Source organism: Carassius carassius, chromosome 26 (genome assembly GCF_963082965.1).
Source record: "Carassius carassius chromosome 26, fCarCar2.1, whole genome shotgun sequence".
Lineage (NCBI taxonomy): Eukaryota > Metazoa > Chordata > Actinopteri > Cypriniformes > Cyprinidae > Carassius > Carassius carassius.
This window is the reverse complement of record NC_081780.1, coordinates 29,292,568-29,316,347: the sequence shown is the minus strand read 5'-3', so window position 1 is coordinate 29,316,347 and position 23,780 is coordinate 29,292,568. Positions and strand designations below refer to the sequence as shown.

At 41.4% G+C, this 23,780-nt stretch overlaps 1 protein-coding gene and 1 long non-coding RNA gene across 4 annotated transcripts in view; one reads left to right on the top strand and one right to left on the bottom strand.

The window, feature by feature from the left end:
* The window catches only part of LOC132106017 (NACHT, LRR and PYD domains-containing protein 12-like), a 53,565-nt gene extending 30,095 nt beyond the window's left edge, over nucleotides 1-23,470 (top strand). For all 3 annotated transcript variants that reach the window (XM_059511605.1, XM_059511606.1, XM_059511604.1), the window contains 2 exons: nucleotides 22,197-22,243; nucleotides 22,591-23,470. In XM_059511605.1, the coding sequence (XP_059367588.1) occupies nucleotides 22,197-22,243; nucleotides 22,591-23,114 (571 nt within the window). In that variant the 3' untranslated portion in view covers nucleotides 23,115-23,470. The remainder of the gene's footprint in view (nucleotides 1-22,196; nucleotides 22,244-22,590) is intronic.
* Nucleotides 710-4,243, bottom strand: LOC132106174 (uncharacterized). The gene is made up of 3 exons (XR_009424043.1): nucleotides 4,107-4,243; nucleotides 3,382-3,416; nucleotides 710-1,493 (listed from the first exon to the last, which is right to left on the bottom strand). It is a non-coding gene; the product is annotated as an uncharacterized LOC132106174 (long non-coding RNA).
* Nucleotides 23,471-23,780: the final 310 nt, after the last annotated feature.

Below are 23,780 nucleotides of genomic sequence, written 5' to 3'. Positions count from 1 at the left end.
ATCCTCAAATATCTCCTGCTTTTCCTGGGTAAAAACCCAGCAGAGCACTAACCTCAGTATCAGAAAGTGTTAAAGATATAAAATCATCCTCCCGAGGTTTTCTCTCGTCCGCCGCTCTTTTTTTTTTTTTTAACGAGCGCAAAAGGGAAACTCCCTCTTTAAACCATTCAGACAGATCCACTTGTATTCTCACGAGCTCATTCTCTTCCACACCTCGGCGCGGACAGATCCTGAACCGCGGGAAACAGATGGCTGCCTTTTTTTCCCCGAACGTGAGCGGAGCCTTTTCCATTGAAAAAACGCTCAAAATGCACGCAGATGGCCTCCTCAAAGACATCGCGTGCGTGCTCTTCACCCAAACAAATGACGCAAAGATCGCGTGCGTTATCGGGTGTCAAATAACGCAGACACGGATGCACACATCATCTAAACGCTTGCTAGTTGTCGCCATGATAAACAGAGAAAGATCGCCCTTACCGGTTCTTTCAGATGCACGCTTCAAATCAAAACAGTCAGATGAAGAAGATAATGAGGTGCTCTCCCGTTGCTTATTTATAGTCGCACCGGTAGTGACATCGGAGGCTGTCGCGGGCCAACAAGTTGGTGTTTTTTCAATGTATGCTTCAGACATGGGTCACGACGAGGTGTTCCCCATAGCGACCCCTAGAGGACGCAGTTCCAAGTTCCCTTGAAAGGGAACTACAGTTTCTATAAAAAACATGTTTTAGTAATGTGTCTCATTACAAGAGATGTGTACATTTGTGCAGTGAAAATATGCTGCACAGTTTGAGAAGGGAACCTTCAACCAGGACCGCTGTAAGGGGAGGGAAGATTAGGACAATTACAAGGGCCCAGCGTTAGAGGGGGCACACCGAGGGTGGGGGGTTGATTTCTAATGGGAACCCCCCCGGACTGTGTCTTCTTTACCGTGGAGCATGCAGAATGAGATTTATACCGAAGGGGACTCTAAAATGTTAGAACCAACAGCCTCGTGCATACAGTGTGGTTGTGCTTCGGGTGATCCTTGAAAGTGTCCCAGTGCTAGGTCCTTTCTGACGCCATCCCCTCCACTCTCTCCCACTTGTGCACTCTCTGTACTGTCCTGTATAAACATTAAATTTAATCATTTAACAGACGATGTTATCCAAAGCGACTTACAAATGAGAACAATAGAAGCAGTCAGGTCAACAAGAGAACAACAACAGTTTACAAGTGCCATGACAAGTCTCAGTTAGTCTAGTACAGAACGCATAGCCAGGTTTTTTTTTTTTGTTCAATATGAAGGACAAGTGCTAGTATTAGTTGGTTAAGTTCTGGTGAAAAAGATGAGTCTTTAGATGTTTCTTGAAAATGAGTAAAGACTCGCTGTTCGGATTGAGATTGGGAGGTCATTCCACCAGCTGGGCACAGTCCAGGAAAAGGTCCTTGAGAGTGATTTTGAACTTCTTTGGGATGGCACCACAAAGCGTCGTTCACTTGCAGAGTGCAAACTTCTGGAGGACACATAATATGTAACCAGTGAGTTTAGGTATGTTCACAATGTTTCACAATAACTTTGATATTGTGAAATATATTTAACTGAAAACTGAATACAAAATAAAATCACACAATATTTTCACTTTACAGTTCAGCAACAGTGAGGTTGGAAACAAAGTGGACAACACTATTCATTAAACACTTATTTAATGTATTCAGATGAAAATTTACAATATTAACAAATATTCACAAGCAGTGTTTTCAGAGCCCCCAGTTACACTGTTTTATTCAGAACACTAGCAATACAGTGTAGTAAAATAAGTAAAATCTAATCAGAGGTCTCATCAGAGTACCCAAAAACTGTACTCAAGTAAAAGTAAAAGTACTTATTAGATAAGTAACAGCTGATGAAAATTCGGATTTGCATCACGAAATAAATTAAATTTTAAAGTATGCATTATATATGTATAAATAACCTCTGACACAGAGAACAGTGAAAACTCCTCACATGACCGTTAAGTTACAGAACATCTGTCTGTTTACTTAACAGATATAGGTGTCATGCCATTACATATTTTTAATATGACTGACTTTATATTAAATGTGAATTTAACATTGAAAGTCAATGTGATATAAAAACTGCTACTAATTTTTCATTGTTCATAAAGAGAGCAAATAACATTTACATTATCAAAAATCATTTTCACTGACAGCCTAGAGTTCAATCACTCTCAAAAACTCCCATTAAAATCACTGAAACTGTTAACAAAAAACTGAAATCAATATCTTATTTCCCGATTCGTACACACACATCTGCACTTTGTTGTTTCTGATGAGAGAATTTGCCAGAAAGAGGTATTCAGTTAGTGAGCGAGTGAAGGAAGAACCGGAATTTTAGTGATGACTCATCTAAACACCTCTGATTGGTCATTGCATTCATAAGCTCAACAGAATCGTGTGTGATTGGTTATAATGCGCAGTGCTGTAAAAATGCGTCTGTCTCTGGCTCAGCGCCAGCAAGCGATCACAGATCTGAATTTAGCAGCTGATGATATGACTCGCTGAACGTTCTCACGCCGGTGTGATTGTATTAATATTAATAAAATATTAATCGGCTATTTTTTGTCTTTTGGAAGCTGCATTCAACTTGGTTCCCTTCTGTTATAAGTCACATGTACAACAAACTAATGTCACAGTGGTATTGTGTACTGTAATCGAATGCAGCCCAAGTTATTACCTCTTGAACAGTAGACAGCACACGCGGTGTTCATCTAATAAAGATCTTCATCGCTAGCAAATAGCCTTTGCAGATTTGCTTTCAATTTAGTGCAGTTCCATAGCCACGTTTTCAACGCTGCTCATGTTAAACGTTACAACTCTGAGTGAACCGCTTCAGAAGCTCAGCGCGTGCGGCAGGGAACTGAATGAATCATTCAAACTGATTCATGAACCAATTCACTCGTTTGCCAACTGGTTTGATCAAGCCTTTGAACAGAGTTGACTCAAAAGAATGAATCATTCGCGAATGAGCATCGCTCATTGCCCAGAGAAAAGTAGACGGCGCGTTTGGAATAAACTGAAGCATTTATAACATTTATTGCATTAAGATAAAGTAACGAGAGGAGCGTCGCCCACAGTAATAAAGTAAAAGTACAGATTTTTTCCAAAAAATTTACTCAAGTAAGAGTAAAAGTACCCATCTTTAAATATACTCAAAAAAGTATTAGTTACCCAAAAAATGTACTCAAGTAAATGTAACGAAGTAAATGTAACTCGTTACTACCCACCTCTGAATCTAATTCAGTACATTTTTTTTAAACTAAGCACAATCAAAACCTATCACAAAAGGTCAATGTATCTCTAGCAGAAGTGACAGTGCAATGTAGCAGATGAACAATTTCTTACCAATGTTTCAAGAACAAGCTGGATCCTTGATGAGTCTACGAGGGGAAAGAAGAAATGATTTACTGAAAAGTTCTTAAAAAGCAGGATTTCATTTTATACCATTTCTTTAAATAAGTGGTTCTCAAACTTTTTATACCAAGTACAACTTCAGAAAATATTTGTTATTAAATATTAAGTTCCACCATAATGACCAACATTAAATTTCAGCAGCGTAGTAGGCCAAACTATTCAGCTACAGCTCTACGGTTAAAAAAATGAGGCAGTTTTATTCTGATAAGAATATTAATTGTTTTCAGCCACTTTACCATGGGAAATACAGTTTGAACATTAACACTACACTGTGCTTACATAAAGGTATATTAAAACTTAAAGTTTAAATCAAAATGTAATTTTAAATGTAATTATGTAACAAAAGTTACAAAACTGTACTGTACATTAACTGTAACATACTTAAATGTGCAAAAAAAAAAACCTTACTCAATTTAATTCACCTGCATAACAACTAGAGGGGGCCTGACACTTTGAGAACCATGGCTTTAAACAATCCTACTCTTTTTTTAATTCATTTTCATTAATTCATTAAAATTGTACCGACATTTGCACTTTTATGTTTCAGAAAACACTTTGAAACTATTATAAGAATAAAAACATATATAACACAACATGGGATTCATATCAGGAAAATGTGGAAAAATCTGTAAAACACACATAAACACATATTATACCAGCAACACATTAGGTGAGCATCTAACTTGATCATCTGTGATAAAGCAACGCAAAAATACACAGACAGGTATTTATTTATCTGCAGGTTACATGTCCTTTAAGCTACCCTTTTGTAAACTCTGGTCATACTTGACTATTTTCAAAAGGTAATAAAGATAGCGATTTTCTTACCTCATTTTGCCAGTATGTTTGCAGGACCTCGCAGAACACATCTGACCCTTCTTGTGTTCACACTTTTTGTTCTCCATTGACATGTCACGACTCAAATTCGCTCAAAATAATAAAAAAAAATTAACAGAAAAATATTTAATAATTCGCGACCGACTGACCGACCAGTCAGTTATAACGAGCAGCAGCTCACAGTCAGGCGCCTCACTCATAGAAAGACGACAATAACGGTCATATTTTTAAATGTAGACAGGCGCGAACCGATTCATTGTCCTGAATGACAGCCAGATTAACCAATCATGATCAAAGTAATAAAATAAAACTACCAATGGGAGTTGTTGCAGTGTGATAAAGCAGCGAAATGTATATAGTCTTATTGTTGTTAATGATGATAATATTTAGAATAGGTATCATGACTAAAATATTGTAAAATGCTATTAAAATAATAATAATCTTAAATAATTTAATATAAATAATTTTAAAGTTTGTTAACCTTTTTCAACAATTTAGCATTAAACATTTTTTACATTGTTTCATTAAAAAAAACTGACCTTATTTCAACCATATTTCAACGTTGAAAGTTGGTCATGTGCTGGAAGTTTTTCAACCGTTCAGCTTTAAACATTGAATCAACGTTTTTTCAACATTGATACCACAACTGACCTTATTTCAACCATATTTCAACGTTGAAAGTTGGTCATGTGCTGGAAGTTTTTCAACCATTCAGCTTTAAACATTGAATCAACGTTTTTTCAACGTTGATACCACAACTGACCTTATTTCAACCATTTTTTTAACGTTGAAGGTCGGTCATGTGCCAGCTGGGAATATTAATAAAATATGCTTTATTTGTAAAGTTTCCAGTAAAATTATAATTAATAAAGTAGTTAATTTCTTTGCTGGCAGTTTTTAATTCTGAAATAGCCTTGTGGAACAGTTAGCTCCTCTGCACATTAGCCAGTCCCTCCAAGATTTAGCGACTTTGCAATCGCTGAATTTATTGCAAAATCAAGCAAACTCGCAAAAGCTCGCAAATTTTCATGCACGAATTTGGGCTTAGACGGGTCCCGTGACGTCATCGCAATGCTTAGTCAGTCAAAGAAAGGTTGTTTCTCAGTTCCAAAAATGGAATGAACAGCCTTGTGTTCTCATCATGACTGATGTACATCAATGTAAGCAACACTGGATAAACAAACCGAAAGCAGAACAAATCCGCACTAGTTTGGGCTGTGCAGCGCAGACCATTTATCTGCTTGATCCTCTGGCTGATCTGGATCACGAGACACCTTTATACACAGCACTGGGAGATACAGTGAAGAAAGCAGTCGAAATCACCACAGAATCAGTAACATCTCTGTGAAATCTTGTGAGAAGCATTCAAATTCAGTGAAGAATTCTGTTAAAGCTGATATCAGAACAAACGCCACTGATGTGGAGACCAGGAAAAACATTGTTCAGTAAACACAAATCAACACCTCCGCTCACCATTAATTTAACAGTAAACTACAGGAATTTGTGGCAGAAATGGTTTAATGTTTTCGAGTGTTAAATGCTTCACACAACTTTTCCCAGCACTTCAATGCTTTAAGTTTTACAGAATATGAAAGTAGGACTATTTTTAATGTGACACTACTTGTTCATCCTTCATAGGTTTCCCCCATGTATAAAACTACAAGTTTCATATTGTAGGAAAGCAAACAATAATTAAAAAATATATTAAATTACCCTTACTAGAAGGCTGCAGAGATGTACTTATAGGCCACTCCCTAATATATATATTTTTGTATTCATTAAATTATATTTAGACATTATTAACGACTCTACATTTTATCAGATGTAATATATTTATTAAACATGTAAGACGTCTGCTAAAGATCTGGGAATCATCTGCTGTGTACTCTAAAGTCTCAGAAACAGTTTTACATCCATTCTAATAAATGTCTATTTGACATCTGACAGGAAACATCTTAGAGACGTACTGCAGATGAACACGCACTCTTAAAAATACATCTTGCATATGTAAATGCAGACATTAGATGTCTCCGAGATGTACATGTGTGAAAGATCTGCAGCAGAAATCATTATCTGTCTATAAGCATGTATATTTTTATGATTTATTTAGCATTAATTATCTGATAAAACAAATATTAAAATTAGTCATGTATTAGTTGTATCATTTTACAGGCCATTTTTTTATTATTTAAAAAAAAACACAATTTTAACTGTAAAATATTCAAATATGTTGTGAAAATAATGATGAAACAAACTGATGTATGTGTACAATTGAGAAGTGGACATCCTTCCATCTTCTTCCGCTTATCCGGGGCCGGGCCGCGGGGGCAGCAGTCTAAGCAGAGAACCCCAGACTTCCCTCTCCCTAGACACTTCCTCCAGCTCTTCTGGGGGGACACCGAGGCGTTCCCAGGCCAGCCGGGAGACGTAGTCTCTCCAGCGTGTCCTAGGTCTTCCCCGTGGTCTCCTCCCAGTGGGACGCGCCCGGAACACCTTCCCGGGAAGGCGTCCAGGAGGCATCCGGAACAGATGCCTGAGCCACCTCAGCTGACCCCTCTCGATGTGGAGGAGCAGCGGCTCTACTCTGAGCTCCTCCTGGGTGACTGAGCTTCTCACCCTATCTCTAAGGGATCGCCCAGCCACCCTGCGGAGAAAGCTCATTTTGGCCGCCTGTATCCAAGATCTTGTCCTTTCGGTCATGACCCAAAGCTCATGACCATAGGTGAGAGTAGGAACGTAGATTGACCGGTAAATCGAGAGCTTCGCCTTGCGGCTCAGCTCTTTCTTCACCACGACAGACCGGTACATCGACCGCATTACTGCAGAAGCTGCACCGATCCATCTGTCAATCTCCCGTTCCATCCTTCCCTCACTCGTGAACAAGACCCCAAGATACTTAAACTCCTCCACTTGAGGCAGGAACTCTCCACTAACCTGAAGAGGGCAAGCCACCCTTTTCCGACTGAGGACCATGGCCTCGGATTTGGAGGTGCTGATTCTCATCCCAGCTGCTTCACACTCGGCTGCAAACCGTCCCAGTGCATGCTGAAGGTCCTGGCTTGATGAGGCCAACACGACAACATCATCCGCAAAGAGACGAAATCGTGTTGTCACCAAACCTGACCCCCTCCGGCCCCTGGCTGCGCCTAGAAATTCTGTCCATAAAAATCATTAACAGAACCGGCGACAAAGGGCAGCCCTCTCGTTCACCGGGGTAAACTCCAACACATGGCAGCTGAGCTGGGGGGCTATAAGCAAACCAACACCAGCCCGCCACCTCTCACCATGGGCAACTCCAGAGTGGTGAAGAGTCCATCCTCACTCGAGGAGTGTGGTTCCAGAGCCCAAGCTGTGTGTAGAGGTGAGCCCGACTATCGCTAGTCGGAACCTCTCAACCTCACGCACAATCTCGGGCTCTTTCCCCGCCAGTGAGGTGACGTTCCACGTCCCTAGAGCTAGTTTCTGTGTCCAGGGATCGGGCTGTCGAGGCCCCCGCCTTCGACTGCCGCCCGATTTTCTAAGCACCGGCCCCTTACGGTCCCTCCTGTAGGTGGTGAGCCCACGGGAAGGCGGTCCCACGTCGCTCCTTTGGGCTGAGCCCGGCCGGACCCCTTGGGGGGAGGCCCGGCCACCAGGCGCTCGCATACGAGCCCCAACCCCGGGCCTGGCTCCAGGGTGGGGCCCCGGCTACGCCATACCGGGCGACGTCACGGTCCTATGATTTGTTCTCTTCATAAGGGTTTTCTGAACCGCTCTTAGTCTGACCCGTCAGAAGTGGACATTTTTGAAGATAAATCACAGTCCACGTCTCACAAGGTAAATATTTCATAAAAATAAAAATCAATGCAATACAAACATTTTCAAGAAATAAATAATTTGTACATTTACATAATTGTTAAGGGAAAAAGACATTATGTAGCTGTGAGTACTCACCATGAGTTTAACTTTCATTTCGCTAACAGTAGGGATTAACATCAGTGTATTTAATTAATTCACCAGACCCAAGCATATGCAAGTTTCAAATTGTGACGATCGTGTACCCAGAAACACAGACACAGGGAGAGCGAGAGATCCAATTGCAGGTATTTAATATATGGTAATCCAAATCGTAGTCGAATACAGCCAAGGTCAAAACCAAAAAGAGCGTCCAAACAAAACAAACAAATGAAAGGGACAGGAAAAGGGAACTCGGAATGCGAGATGACTCGGAGGACGAGCAGACAGGGAGAATCTCGGGGGACGAGAAAGCTGGACACACGAAGGGTAAGGACTCCATACAAACAACAGGGAAAGACTGGTATTTATAGGGAGGCTAATGACAATAAAGTGACTGCACCTAGTGCAATTAACAGGAGTGCAATTACTGTGAAGACAGGACCAGACTAGAGGAATTCTAGTGCCTACGGTGAAGTGCCTAAGGGGAAGTGAGCCCACTAGTGGACACCACGGGAAACAGAGACTAGACAGCGTGACATTACCCCCTCCTCCACGGAGCAGCTGCCAGATGCTCCACCCGAACCCAAGGAAAAAACCAAAAACACAGAGACCAGGAGGGAGGTGGAGCGGCGGAGGACTAGGGTGAGGGACGGAGGGCCAGGTAAAATGGGGAAAACAGAGACAAGAGGACGAGGTAGAACGGGGAAAACAGAGACAAGAGGACCAGGTAGAATGGGGAAACAGAGACGAGACGACCAGGTAAAATGGGAAAACAGAGACAAGGGAAGTGCAACACAAAACAAGGAGTCCAATCAGGGGGAGGGACGGAGGGCCAGGTCCTTAGAGGGAAACAGAACAAAAGACACAGACAAGAAACCCAGGAGGGAGGTGGACCAGCGGAGGACCAGGGGGAGGGACGGAGGGCCAGGTCAATAGGAGGAAACAGAAAGAAAGACACAGACAGAAACCCAGGAGGGAGGTGGACCGGCGGAGGATCAGGGGGAGGGACGGAGGGCCAGGTCCATAGGAGGAAGACAGACAGAAAAAAAAAAAAAAAAAAACATTAAGTCCAAGAAAGACATCAGGTGACGCCCACCGAGGCGGAGCAGACGACCACCATAACCGTCTGGTCGCGACGGATGCCCCCCAGGGCGGAGCAGAAGACCACCACAACCGTGTGGACGGGACGGACACCCCCCAGGGCGGAGCAGAAGACCACCACAACCGTGTGGTCGGGTCGGAAGATCCCCAGGATGGTGTTGATGAAGACCACCACATCTGTGCGGCCGGACCAACAGGAGGACAAATCTGGTTGGGCAAGTCTGAAACATAGAACATGAACATGTTAAGGGTAGCCTCCGTGGCCACAACCGGATCAGTCGGGTGCTCAGAGAGTTCAACTTGAATGTGACGAGGCTCTGGAAGTTCCACAGAGGCGAGGAGAGATTCTGGTAGTTCAGCAGAGACGTGGAACGGTTCTGGTAGTTCATCAGAGACGTGGAGAGGCTCTGATAGTTCAGCAGAAACGTGGAATGACTCCGGCAGTTCAGCAGAGACGTGGAGAGGCTCTGGCAGTTCCACAGAGAAGTGACGAGACTCTGGTAATCCCATGGTGTTTATACTGGATTTCCAGAAGACAAATGCTGACTTGACTCTGCTCATGAAGATTATTGGTGACTTGCCTTTGTTCATGAAGATCATTGGTGACTTGTATTTGTTCATGAAGATCAATGGTGACTTGCCTTTGTGCATGAAGATCACTAGTGACTTGAATTCTCCCATGAAGAACCCCGGTGACTTGACTCTGTTCTTGAAGATCACCAGTGACTTGACTCTGTCCTTGAAGATCACCAGTGACTGGACTTGACTCTGGAAGATTAACGGTAACTAGTCCAGACTCTGGAAGGTCAACGGTGACTAACCCTGACTCTGGAGGGTCAACGGTAACTATTCCTGACTCAGGAAAGTCGACAATGACTAGCCCTGATTTTGGAAGGTCGACGGTGACTAACCCTGACTCTGGAAGGTCGACGGTGACTAACCCTGACTCTGGAAGGTCAACGGTGACTAGCCCTGACTCTGGAGGGTCCACGAGCACCTGACTCGACTTTGGAAGGTTCACTGGAACCTGAATCGACTCTGGAGGGTCCACTGGAACCTGACTCGACTCTGGAGATTCAACGGGCACCTGACTCGACTCTGGAAGGTCAACAGGAACTAGCCCTGACTCTGGAAGGTAAACGGTGACTAACCCTGACTCTGGAGGGTCCATGAACACCTGACTCGACTCTGGAGGGTCAACCGGAACCTGACTCAACTCTGGAAAGTCAACGGGCACCTGACTCGACTCTGGAAGGTCAACAGGAATCTGACTTGATTCTGGAGGATCAACTGGAACGTGACTCGACTCTGGATGGTCAACAGGATCCTGACTCGACTCTGGATGGTCCACTGGAACCTGACTCAACTCTGGAGGGTCAACCGGAACCTGACTCAACTCTGGAGGGTCCACTGTAGCTGCCATCCTCTGCAGTGGCTCCGGGCTGGCTGCCATCTTGTGCAGTGGCGCTGGGTTGGTGACCATCTTGTACTGTGGTGCTGGCTCAGCAGACGTGCCGTTAACAGTCTCTGGATCAGCAGACGTGACGTGAACACTCCTGGGAATCTCTAGAATCTTTGACAGCATGGAGAAATAATCCAAAAACGTCTCGGCGGCCATCTTGGGCGTTGGCATTGAGCTGGCGGCCATCTTGCACTGTGGCGCTGGGCTGGTGATCACTTTGTGCTGTGGCGCTGTGCTGGCATCCATCTTGCCTCGTGGCGCTGACCTGACAGCCATCTTGTGCAGTGATTAAAAATCAATTATACTTGTGCACTGGACCTGCGGCCATCATGGGCAGTGGTGCTGGGCCGGCGGCCATTCTGCGCAGTGGCTCTGGGCTGGCGGCCATCTTGTGCTGTGGCGCTGGGCTGGCGTCCATCTTGGCTCGTGGTGCTGGGTTGGCAGCCATCCTGTGCAATGGTGCTGGGTCTGCGGCCATCTTGTGCAGCGCCACTGGACTGGCGGCCATCTTGTGCAGCGGCGCTGGCTCGGCAGACTTCTCCTTTCCCCTGGTCCCACGAAACACAACCAGGCGAGTACCCTCGAAACCATTCCTCACTCGCTCGGTGACTGGGGAGGAAATATGAATAGATATACCACTGGATCTCTTTTGGATGGAGTCCTTCTGTGACGATCGTGTACCCAGAAAGACACAGGGTGAGCGAGAGATCCAATTGCAGGTATTTAATATATGGTAATCCAAATCGTACACAGCCAAGGTCAAAACCCAAAAGACCGTCCAAACAAAAGAAACAAATGAAAGGGACAGGAAAAGGGAATTCGGAATGCGAGATGACTCGGAGGACGAGCAGACAAGGGAGAATCTCGGGGGACGAGAAAGCTGGACACACGAAGGGTAAGGACTCCATACAAACAACAGGGAAAGACTAGTATTTATAGGGAGGCTAATGACAATAAAGTGACTGCACCAGGTGCAATTAACAGGAGTGCAATTACTGTGAAGACAGGACCAGACTAGAGGAATTCTAGTGCCTACGGTGAAGTGCCTAAGGGGAAGTGAGCCCACTAGTGGACCCCCAGGGAAACAGAGACTAGACAGCGTGACACAAATGCACTTTCTCAGTTCAGAGGTGTAAAAAGTGAAAAAAAAAATTACTCAAGTGAAAGTACAATTACTCTGTAAAAGTTTTACTCAATTAAAAGTACAAGTATCTGGTCAAAATTATACTTGAGTAAAAGTAAAAAAGTACAACTTTAAATTGTACTCAAGTATTAAAAAAGTAGAAATAGACAATACAGAAGAATGGTTAAAGGGAGAGAATGAAAAAAAATGCATTGGCAAAGGTCAAACATGTATATTTAGTTCAACAACAACAATTAAAATGAAACACCAACAAAAATAAAAATACAGGGAAAGGGAAACTCCATCCTTTCCACCCTCATGCCATCCTATATGACTTTCATTTATCAGATGAACACTAAGAGTTTTAGAAAAAAATTATATTTTCTCTTTATATAATGAAAGTGTATGGGACATCCAAAAATGACACTTCAAAAACTATACATGAAGAGAATATGACAGTAACTCATGCAACCCCTGTTAATGAATCACTGTCTTCTTAAAGGGTTAGTTCACCCAAAAAGGAAAATTATGTCATTAATAACTCACCCTCATGTCGTTCCAAACCAGTAAAACCTCCGTTCAACTTCGGGACACAGTTTAAGATATTTTAGATTTAGTCCGAGAGCTCTCAGTCCCTCCATTGAAGCTGTGTGTACGGTATACTGTCCATGTCCAGAAAGGTAAGAAAAACATCATCAAAGTAGTCCATGTGAAATCAGAGGGTCAGTTAGAATTTTTTGAAGCATCGAAAATACATTTTGGTTCAAAAATAGCAAAAACTACGACTTATTCAGCATTGTCTTCTCTTCCAGGTCTGTTTTGAGCCCGTTCACAACACTGCAGTGTAGTGATATCCGGTTCGCGAACGAATCATTCGATGTAACCGGATCTTCTTGAAACCGGTTGCATCGGTTGTCAGCCAAGATCAAACAGTGCCATCATCAGTTTTTCCACAGTTTCACGAGGCAGAATAATAGTCCTCCACTACTGCAGATGTACGGACTCTTGATGTATTTATTGTAACTACATTTCATCTTTTTCTCATCAAACAACCAGATTAATGAATAGCTCAACATAGCTCATACCGAGGCAGAGTGTAGACAGGGCTTTCTTCTGTGCAGACCAGCGGTTCTCAAAGTGCCAGAGGGTCTGTGAAAAAAGTCATACTTATAATAATAATAATAATAATAATTTGATACTTGCTGTGATTTATTCCAGAGTGATTTATATGATGTATTTAACTTCTTCTTCTCCGAAATGAATCGCCTTTTTGGGGCCTAAACATGCTCCAAAACTCACAAAACTTTGCACACGCATCAGAACTGGTGAAAATTTACATCTGATATAGGTTTCAGAAGTGGGTGTGGCAAAATGGCTCAATAGCGCCACCTGTTATATTTGAATGGAGTGCACCTCGAGCTACGTTTCATGTACATGCATGAAAATCGGTAAACACTAGTAGCACACCATTATCTACAAAAAAGTATCTTGGTACAAAATCCTAAACCCAACAGGTAGGTTTTTGTGCAGTTTTTGCCATTTCCATGCCTCCTACATTGACGAACTCCTCCTACAGTTTTAATCGGATTGTCTTCAAATTTAGTGAGGGTCATCATAAGACCTTTGTGATGTTAAATTGCAAAGGTTTTGAGTTTTCGTCAAGGGGTGTGTCCCTGGCGGCCTGACAAAGTTTGATGTTTCGCCATGAAACAGGAAGTTGCTGTAACTCAGGCAAGCAATGTCGGATCTTCCCCAAACTTCACACGTGTGATAGGTGTTCTGTCCTGAACAAACACTCATGACCAAATTCAGTTATAGTCATAGCGCCACCTGCTGGTAACAGGAAGTTACATGGTTAACACTCTTATGGACTCCTAGGAACATATTAAAAAGTGTCAACAAGTGTTAAATAAGCTGCCATCATGTTATATACATACTAATACATGCTAGCAACACTTAGCTAAGTGCTAAAGCATGCTACTAATGCAGTGAAAAAGGAAGTTGCTGTAACTCAGGCAAGCAATGTCCGATCTTCCCCAAACTTCACACGTGTGATAGGTGTTCTGTTCCAAACAAATACTCCTTGACCAAATTCAGTTATAGTCATAGCACAACCTGCTGGTAACAGGAAGTGACAAGGTTAACACTGTTATGGACTCCTAGGAATAAATTAAAAAGTGTCAAAAAGTGTTAAATAGGCTGGCAACATGCTAGAAACATAATAAAACTTGCTAGCAATGCTTAGCTAAGTGCTAAAGCATTCAACTATTTCATTGAATAAGGAAGTTGCTCTAACTCAGGCTAGCAACGTCCGATCTGCCCCAAACTTCACACGTTTGACAAGCCTCCTGTACTGAACACATCAACATGCCCGTATTCGGTTATAGTCATAGCACCACCTGTTGGTAACAGGAAGTGTCATGTGTAACACTGTTATGGACTCCTAGCAACATATTCAAAAGTGCCAGCAAGTGATAAATACACTGGCAACATGCTAGAAACATACTAAATCATGTTAGCAACACTTAGCTAAATGCTAAAGCATCATATTACTGCAGTTAATCAGGAAGTTACTGTAATTCAGGCATACAGTGTCCAATCTGCCCCAAATTGAACGAGTTTGATAAGAGTCCTGTCCTGAACACATCAACATGCCCGTATTCGATGATAGTGCCACCTGCTGGAAACAGGAAGTGGCATTTTTAAAACTGTTATGGACTCCTTGCAAAAGAATAAAAGCATCAACAAGTGTTGAATAGGCTGGCAACATTCTAGAAGCATACTAAAACATTCAAGCAACACTTAGCTAAGTGCTTAAGCATGCTACTAATGCAGTGAAAAAGAAAATTGCTGTAACTGAGGCAAGCAATGTCCGATCTGCCCCAAACTTCACACGTTTGACAAGGGTTCTGTCCTAAATAAATCAACATGCCCATATTCGGTTATAGTCATAGCGCCACCTGCTGACAACAGGAAGTGTCATTTTTAACACTTTTATGCACTATTTGCATTACAGTAAAATATGCCATTGTGTGCTAATCATACTAGAAAATATTTTTAAACATTCTAACAACACTTAGTATGTGCAAAATTATGCTATTAATACTATAAAACAGGAAGTTGTTGTAACTCATGCATACAATTCCCAATCTGACCCAAACATCACGTTTTATAAGAGTACTGGCCTGAACACAACTAAAGGCCAATATTCAATTATAAGTATAGTGTCGCTTGCTGGCAACAGGAAATTACTTTATTTTATACTAACTTAAACATGACTTGTCTGATCTTGCAGAAACTTTGCATGTTTGGTAAGAGTCCTGGCCTGAAGACATTTACATGTTGATATTCAGTTATAATCATAGCGCCACCTGTTGGCAGCAGGAAATGTGGCACAAATATTTACTATTTTATAAGCATATGGCCCAACGTTCACTGTTCCTCCTATGTGGTGGTGAGGCCGAGTGCGAGGGCCCTTTCATCGCTGCTTGCAGCTTTAATTAGGGCCCGAGCACTGCAGTGCAAGGACCCTATTCGAATTGCTCCATTTATTCTTTTTCTTCTTCTTCTTCTTCTTCTTCTTCTCCGTAATGAATCACATTTTTGAGGGCCTAAACATGCTCCAAAACTCATGAAACTTTGCACACGCAACAGGACTGGCGAAAAATTACATCTGATATAGGTTTCAGAAGTGGGTGTGGCAAAATGGCTCGATAGCGCCACCTGTTAAATTTCAACGGGGTGCGCCTCGAGCTGTGTTTCATGTACATTCATGAAAATCGGTACACACATGTAACACACCATTACCTACAAAAAAAGTCTCTTGGTACAAAATCCAAAACCCAACAGGAAGTAAGTTATTTTGAATTTCCTATATGATTTTGTGCAGTTTTTGCCATTTCCATGCCTCGTACTTTGAAGAACTTCTCCTACAGTTTCAATCGGATTATCTTAAAATTTGGTGAGGGTCATCATAAGACCTTTGTGATGTTAAATTGCGAATGTTTTGAGTTTTCGTCAAGGGGTGTGTCCCTGGCGGCCTGACAAAATTTGATGTTTCGCCGTGAAACAGGAAGTTGCTGTAATTCAGGCAAACAATGTCCGATCTTCCCCAAACTTAACACATGTGATAGGTGTTCTGTCCTGAACAAAGACCCACGACCAAATTCAGTTATAGTCATAGCGCCACCTGCTGGTAACAGGAAGTGACAAGGTTAACACTGTTATGGACTACTAGGAACATATTAAAAAGCATCAACAAGTGTTAAATAGGCTGGCAACATACTAGATACATACTAATACATGCTAGCAACACTTAGCTAAGTGCTAAAGCATGCTACTAATGTAGTGATAAAGGAAGTTGCTGTAACTCAGGCAAGCAATGTCCGATCTTCCCCAAACTTCACACGTGTGATAGGTGTTCTGTCCTGAACAAACACCCATGACCAAATTCAGTTATAGTCATAGCGCCACCTGCTGGTAACAGGAAGTGACATGGTTAACACTATTACAGACTCCTAGGAACATATTAAAAAGTGTCAAAAAGTGTTAAATAGGCAGGCAACATGCTAGAAACGTAATAAAACATGCTAGCAACACTTAGCTAAGTGTTAAAGCATTCTACTAAGTCAGTGAAAAAGGAAGTTACTTTAACTAAGGCAAGCAATGTCCGATTTTCCCCAAACTTCACACGTGTGATAGGTGTTTTGTTCCAAACAAACACCCATGACCAAATTCAGTTATAGTCATAGCGCCAACTGCTGGTAACAGGAAGTGACAATGTTAACACCGTTATGATCTCCTAGGGACAAATTAAAACGTGTCAAAAAGAGTTAAATAGGCTGGCATAATTCTAGAAACATAATAAAACATGCACATCAACATGTGTCCCTGGCGGCCTGAAAAAGTTTGATGTTTCGCCATGAAACAGGAAGTTGCTGTAATTCAGGCAAGCAATGTCTGATCTTCTCCAAACTTCACACGTGTGATGACCAAATTCAGTTATAGTCATAGCGCCACCTGCTGGTAACAGGAAGTTACATGGTTAACAATCTTATGGACTCCTAGGACCATATTAAAAAGTGTCAAAAAGTGTGATGCTAAATGCTAAAGCATGCAACTATTGCATTGAATAAGGAAGTTGTTCTAACTGCCCCAAACTTCACACATTTGACAAGCCTCCTTGTACTGAACACATCAACATGCCCATATTCGGTTATAGTCATAGCATAACCTGTTGGTAACAGGAAGTGTCATGTGTAACAGTGTTATGGACTCCTAGTAACATATTAAAAAGTGCCAGCAAGTGCTAAATACACTGGCAACATGCTAGAAACATACTAAATCATGTTAGCAACACTTAGCTAAATGCTAAAGCATAATATTATTGCAGTTAATCAGGAAGTTACTCTAATTCAGGCATACAGTGTCCAATCTGCCCCAAATTGAACAAGTTTGATAAGAGTCCTGTCCTGAACACATCAACATGCCCGTTTTTGATTATAGTCATAGCGCCACCTAATGGCAACAGGAAGTGTAATGTTTAACACTGTTATGGACTCCTTGTAAAATAATAAAAAGCATCAACAAGTGTTAAATAGGCTGGCAACATTTTAGAAGCATACTAATACATGCTAGCAACACTTAGTTAAGTGCTAAAGCATGCTACTAATGCAGTGAAAAAGGAAGTTGCTGTAACTCAGGCAAGCAACGTCCGATCTTCCCCAAAGTTCACACGTGTGATAGCTGTTTTGTTCCGAACAAATGCCTATGACCAAATTCAGTTATAGTCATAGCGCCACCTGCTCGTAACAGGAAGTGACAAGGTTAACACTGTATGGACTCCTACCAACATATTAAAAAGTGCCAGCAAGTGCTAAATACACTGGCAACATGCTAGAAACATACTAATTCATGTTAGCAACACTTAGCTAAATGCTAAAGCATCATATTACTGCAATGAAATAGGAAGTTACTGTAATTCAGGCATACAGTGTCCAATCTGCCCCAAACTGAACAAGTTTGATAAGAGTCCTGTCCTATACACATCAACATGCCCGTATTTGGTTATAGCCATATCGCCATCTACTGGCAACAGGAAATGACATGTGTAACACTGTTATGGACTCCTAGCAACATAATAAAAAGCATCAACAAGTGCTAAATATTCTGACAACATGCTAGAAACATACTAAAACATGCTAGCAGCACTTATATAAATGCTAAAGCATCATATTAATGCAGTGAAACAGGAAATTACTGTAATTCAGGCATATAGTGTCCAATCTACCCCAAATTGAAAAAAATATTTTTTTTGTGTGGCAAGTCTAATCTAGAGGCCTGTGCAATGTTAAATTGTGGAGATCTTGAGTTTTTGTTAAAGGGCGTGTCCATGGCGCCATGACAAAATTGTAAGTCAAACCACAGCAAGAGAAGTTGTTGTAACTCAAGGCATAAAATGTTCGATCTTCCCCAAACTTCACATGTTTGATAAGAGTCCTGGCCTGAACACATCTGAAGGAAAATATTCCATTATAATGATAGCGCCACCTGCTGACAACAGGAAGATTGGCACATATATGGAATATACTTTAATATATTCCACTTATATTTATGACTTTAAATGCATATTTCTCAACGTTCACTTCTTTTATGGGAAGTCGTGGCCTAATGGTTAGAGAGTCGGACTCCCAATCGAAAGGTTGTGAGTTCGAGTCCCGGGCCGGCAGGAATTGTGGGTGGGGGGAGTGCATGTACAGTTCTCTCTCCACCCTCAATACCACGACTTAGGTGCCCTTGAGCAAGGCATCGAACCCCCAACTGCTCCCCGGGCGCCGCAGCATAAATGGCTGCCCACTGCTCCGGGTGTGTGCTCACAGTGTGTGTGTGTGTGTTCACTGCTCTGTGTGTGTGCATTTCGGATGGGTTAAATGCAGAGCACAAATTCTGAGTATGGGTCACCATACTTGGCTGAATGTCACTTCACTTTTTTTTCACTTCACTTTTCACTTTCACTTTCACTTCACTTTTCACTTTCACTTTCACTTTTTACTAAAGCCACTCGATGCCGGTGAGTCCGGGTGCGAGGGCCCGTTCATCGCTGCTTGCAGCTCTAATTATTATTATAATTATTATTATTACTTTTATAATGTACTTTAATGTGTACTTTGTAGAGAATTCAAATGTATAGCCACCTGGGCATTTTGTATTGGCTCAGATGTGCCAATTGTGTTTTAAACCATGTCAATGTGAAAAGCTTGAAAAAAAAACAAAGAATTAAAAAAATAAAAATTGTTCTGGCACTTCTAAGCTCTATCATTGCAGTGGTGGGTGTTTCTCTTCAAAAGTTCAAAGTGTGAGAAAAGTGTTTATTTCATTTGAAATATGGATATTTTTCTTACAAACGCATGGATTCACTACAGGAGGCCTTCCCTCCTGATGTTACGATGGAGAGTCAGAGACGTTTGGATCCAGTTGCAGTATTTATTTAAGAGTGGTCAGTCAGGCAGAAATCAGGAATGGCGTCAGGGATAACCAGAATCAAAACCAGAAACAAGCAGAGATCGGGGCAGGCAGCAGAGAATCAGAGTCGGAATATACAGTCCAAAGGTCAGACACGGGAAGAACAAACACAGGGAAAACCGCTCGGAAATGTAAGACAGCGCTAAACAAGACTTCACCCTGAGTTAGCATGAGTGTGCTGCTTATATGGGTGTGCGTGTATTAGCTGCAGGTATGTAATCAGATGCAGGTGTGTGTGTGTGTGTGTGTGCGCGCAATCAGTCCCACGAATGAGGCAGGATGGGAAATGGAGTCCTGAGTGAGTCCTGAGTGGAGTGCCCTCTACTGAAGCTCACAGGCACCCCAGCTAGAGATCGTGACACCCGGAGCCGTGTGAGGCATGATTTATTACAGATGTTAGCACTTTATTTAATGTGTTTTGGACTGTTAAAGAGAAACACCCACCTACTGCAATGATAACACTTAGAAGAGACAGGACAATGCTTAATATAACTCTGAATGGATTCGTATGAAAGAAAAGTGAAAGTGACATGACATTCAGCCAAATATGGTGACCCATACTCAGAATTTGTGCTCTGCATTTAACCCATCCAAAGTGCACACACACAGAGCAGTGAACACACACCCAGAGCCGCACTTCAGCATCCATTCCTGTCACCTCGAGACTCGAACTGGCAACCTTTGGATTACAAGTCTGACTCTCTAACCATTAGGCCATGACTTCCCACAAAAAGAAGTCAGTCATATACACCTAGGATTCCTCGAGAGTGAGTAAAACAGGCTAATTTTCATTTTTGGGTGAACCCTTTCATAATGTAGTTAACTGCTTTTTTGGCTGCTTTTAATTTTTAAATTGGTGTGGAACATTTTGTTAGTTCTTTCATCAAATTGACATTATCATAGATTTGAGCCCAGTTACAGGCCTATTTGGATGGGAATTACTTATTTTTGTGAGGGTAATTATTTGGATTTTAATCCAAAACATGTATGTAAGGTAATTTTTCACCCCTTTAACTGCAGGCAATATTAAGCTGTATTTTTCTCTGACATTTTTAACTGCAATATTAGTTCAAATCTATTTTTGTTTATATTTTGACAGATATATTCTCCACCTCTAGTATTGTTGTTTCAGATCATTTATATGAAATTAAATCATAAAGTTACTAAGATACTGTGTGTGTTTGTGTTCTGATGCAGCTTTACAGCTCATTCAAGTGCTCCAGTCTGGTTTTTGATTCTACTTCATCCTTCGACACTGGGATGCTGGTTTAAGCTGAACCTTTGGTGGTTTAAGACGATCCTGTCACGCTGTCTGGTCTCTGTTTCCCTGGGTGTCCACTAGTGGTCTCACTTCCCCATAGGCACTTCACCGCAGGCACTACATTTCCCACAAGCCTTGTCTCTTCATCACAGTAATTGCACTCCTGTTAATTGCACTCAGGTATCTTCACTTGTTAGTAATTATCCTCCCTATATTAACCAGTCCTTTTCTGTTTGTCTGTCTGGAGTCCTTACTTTCCGTCACCTAGTTTCCTCGCGTTTCCTAGTCCTTGAGTTCCTGTTCTTGTTCCTGTTTGTTTGTTTGTTTCTGTTTGGATTGATGTTGGTTACGACCCCGGCTTGTTTTTGACTCTAATTTGGATAACCCTTAATAAACCACACTGCACTTGGATCTTCCGTCTCCTGTGTTCCCGTATGTGACAGATCCTTTGCTGGTTTAAGCTGAACCTTTGGTGGTTTAAGCTGGTCATGTGGCTCAAACCTACTTTTACATCCTACATTTAATAGTAATCTTTGCTATGAGATATCATTAAATGTTGTATGAAAATGTGCTGTGAGAAAAAGTCAACACCGATACTTGTTACTCATTTCAGTGTTTCACTCTTGTCCTAAGCTTATTATTCCATTCATCTATTTTTATGCATATTTTCGAATATCGCATAAAAAACACTGGATGGAAACACCAAGATGCACATAACTTAAAAAAATGTGCATTAAAAAAAAACTTATGCACAGATTAAAGTAGGATAAACTTTTTATCTGATAAGAACAAATGCACATAAACTATGATGGAAACATATTTACTAAATAAATTCCATGGTGCGCATTGAAAAAGTCATGTGACTTTGCGCTATGAGACAGGATAACCGATCTCGTTCACAGCATCTATATGTTGTTATGGTCACTCTGAAATACCCGAGCAATGTCTGTCATCAAAGTATTTCTGTATAATTGTCTTACACTACTGCGTTCCCAGACAGCAGCATCCACCTACAAAAGCAATGACTGGATTTATTGTGTTTCTCCCAGTGTTTTTTCTTCGTTTCAGTCACCTGCTGGAGTTTGGGTTCCACTGTCACCTTAGCTGGGGTTTAAAAGACACCGAATATTCAGGAATAATATTGATTTGATTGTATTGACACTGTTGGATAATGACAAAACTGAATTGAGTTGAGTTGGAGTATCATGTCACTGTTTTCTCCAGAGCTGCTATATCACAGAATCGACTTTGTTTCATAATGTATTCATTTTCTTGCTATCTGTGTAGCATTGCTTGTGTTTTAAAGCATGTGCAGAAAATCCTGTAGTGTGAATAGAATCTATTTGCACTTAGTGTAAACAGCATATCACTAAGAAATACTGCTATATTCACTTAAAATGTAATTACCACTGCCTTTTTTTAGTCCTGTCAAAAAGTCAGTAACTTAAAAAGACTAAACTAAAACTGGTTTGCTGACTGAATGTGACTCTGTTTGTGTTTTCTAGTGTGGATCATGGAGGAGAATCCAGGATTACAGCCGGACTCAAGAAATGTATGTAAACACCAGACCGTTCTCATCCCAAGGCGTCATATACTGACCATTTTAACATTTCGTCAACATCCTACGCACATGGCACCCTCTAGCGTCAATATTAGACGCAGATAAAAATGGGCCAGAAGGCGCCTCCTAGCGGTCTAACCCTAACCCTAACCCTAACCCTAACCTTAACCCATAGTCTGTGTCTCATATTGACGCTAGAGGGTGCCATATGCGTAGGATGTTGACGAAATGTCAAAAGGGTCAGTATATGACGCCTTGGGATGAGAATGCGTTAGTAAACATACACACAGCTGTAGTGATTGTTGTTGTGTTATTAATGTCTCTGTTCTTGTGTTCAGATGCCTGTTCTCTCACACTGGATCCAAACACTGCATACCCTCGTCTCGGTCTGTCTGAGGAGGACAGAAAGGCGGAATGGGAGGAAGAGAAACACCCGTATCCTGATCATCCGGACAGATTTGATCATGTGTGTCAGGTGTTGTGTAGAGAGAGTGTGTGTGGACGCTGTTACTGGGAGATTGAGTGGAGTGGAGGTAGAGATTTGCATATATCAGTGTCATATAAGAGCATCGACAGGAAGGGAGGTGGTGAGTGTTGGTTTGGAGAAAATGATCAGTCCTGGAGTTTGTGCTGCATTCCGACGTATTATTCATTCACCCACAATAAAATGTTAACTAATTTCCTTGTAAACCCCTACAAAACCACTGGTAGAACAGGAGTGTATGTGGATCACAGCGCAGGAACTCTGTCCTTCTACGACGTCTCTAACTCAATGAGACACATCTACACAGAACAGACCACATTCACTCAGACGCTCTATCCTGGGTTTAGAGTTGAAGGTGGATCAGTGAAACTGTATTGATCAATCAGAAGAGACTGAGCAGAGATTCTACCCATAATGCTTTGAGCTGCATGATGAATCAGTAACAGTGAGATGTTATAAAGTGTCTTCATCTGAACTGAACTGCAGCTGAACTTCTGTCACTGAAATAACAGAATAAATGTGTTTCAGATATCCTCATTCACACAGTAATATCAGTGTGTGTGTGTGTGTGTGTGAGTCACAACAAAACAACCTACATTTGTGTTTTTATTATAGTGTTACATTATTTGTACTATTATCAAAATAAGCTTTCAATTTAAATGTATCTTTCATAAACATGTAATTCTCTGTTGTTTTTGTGCATTAATAATAAACCACAATGACAATCAGCTTGAGATCAGATTTTAATTTTAATTGATGTTTGAATCATGAATATAATCGATTCCTCACGAGACTGACATGAGCTTCATGAGAGTTTCTGACATTATAAAATATGACATTAATCACAGCATTTAACTACAGTAAAACTGTGTTCAATTATTATGGGATCTCTTTCAAACAGTGAAAACTGTCAAAATATGTGTTCAAATTAATATCTTTTAATTAAAGTTAATAATCAAGTAAATAAAAAAATATTTTTGTTTACATGTTTTATTTATTCAAATATGTAAAAATTTACCTTCGCTGAATTGCTTTGCTAAAACC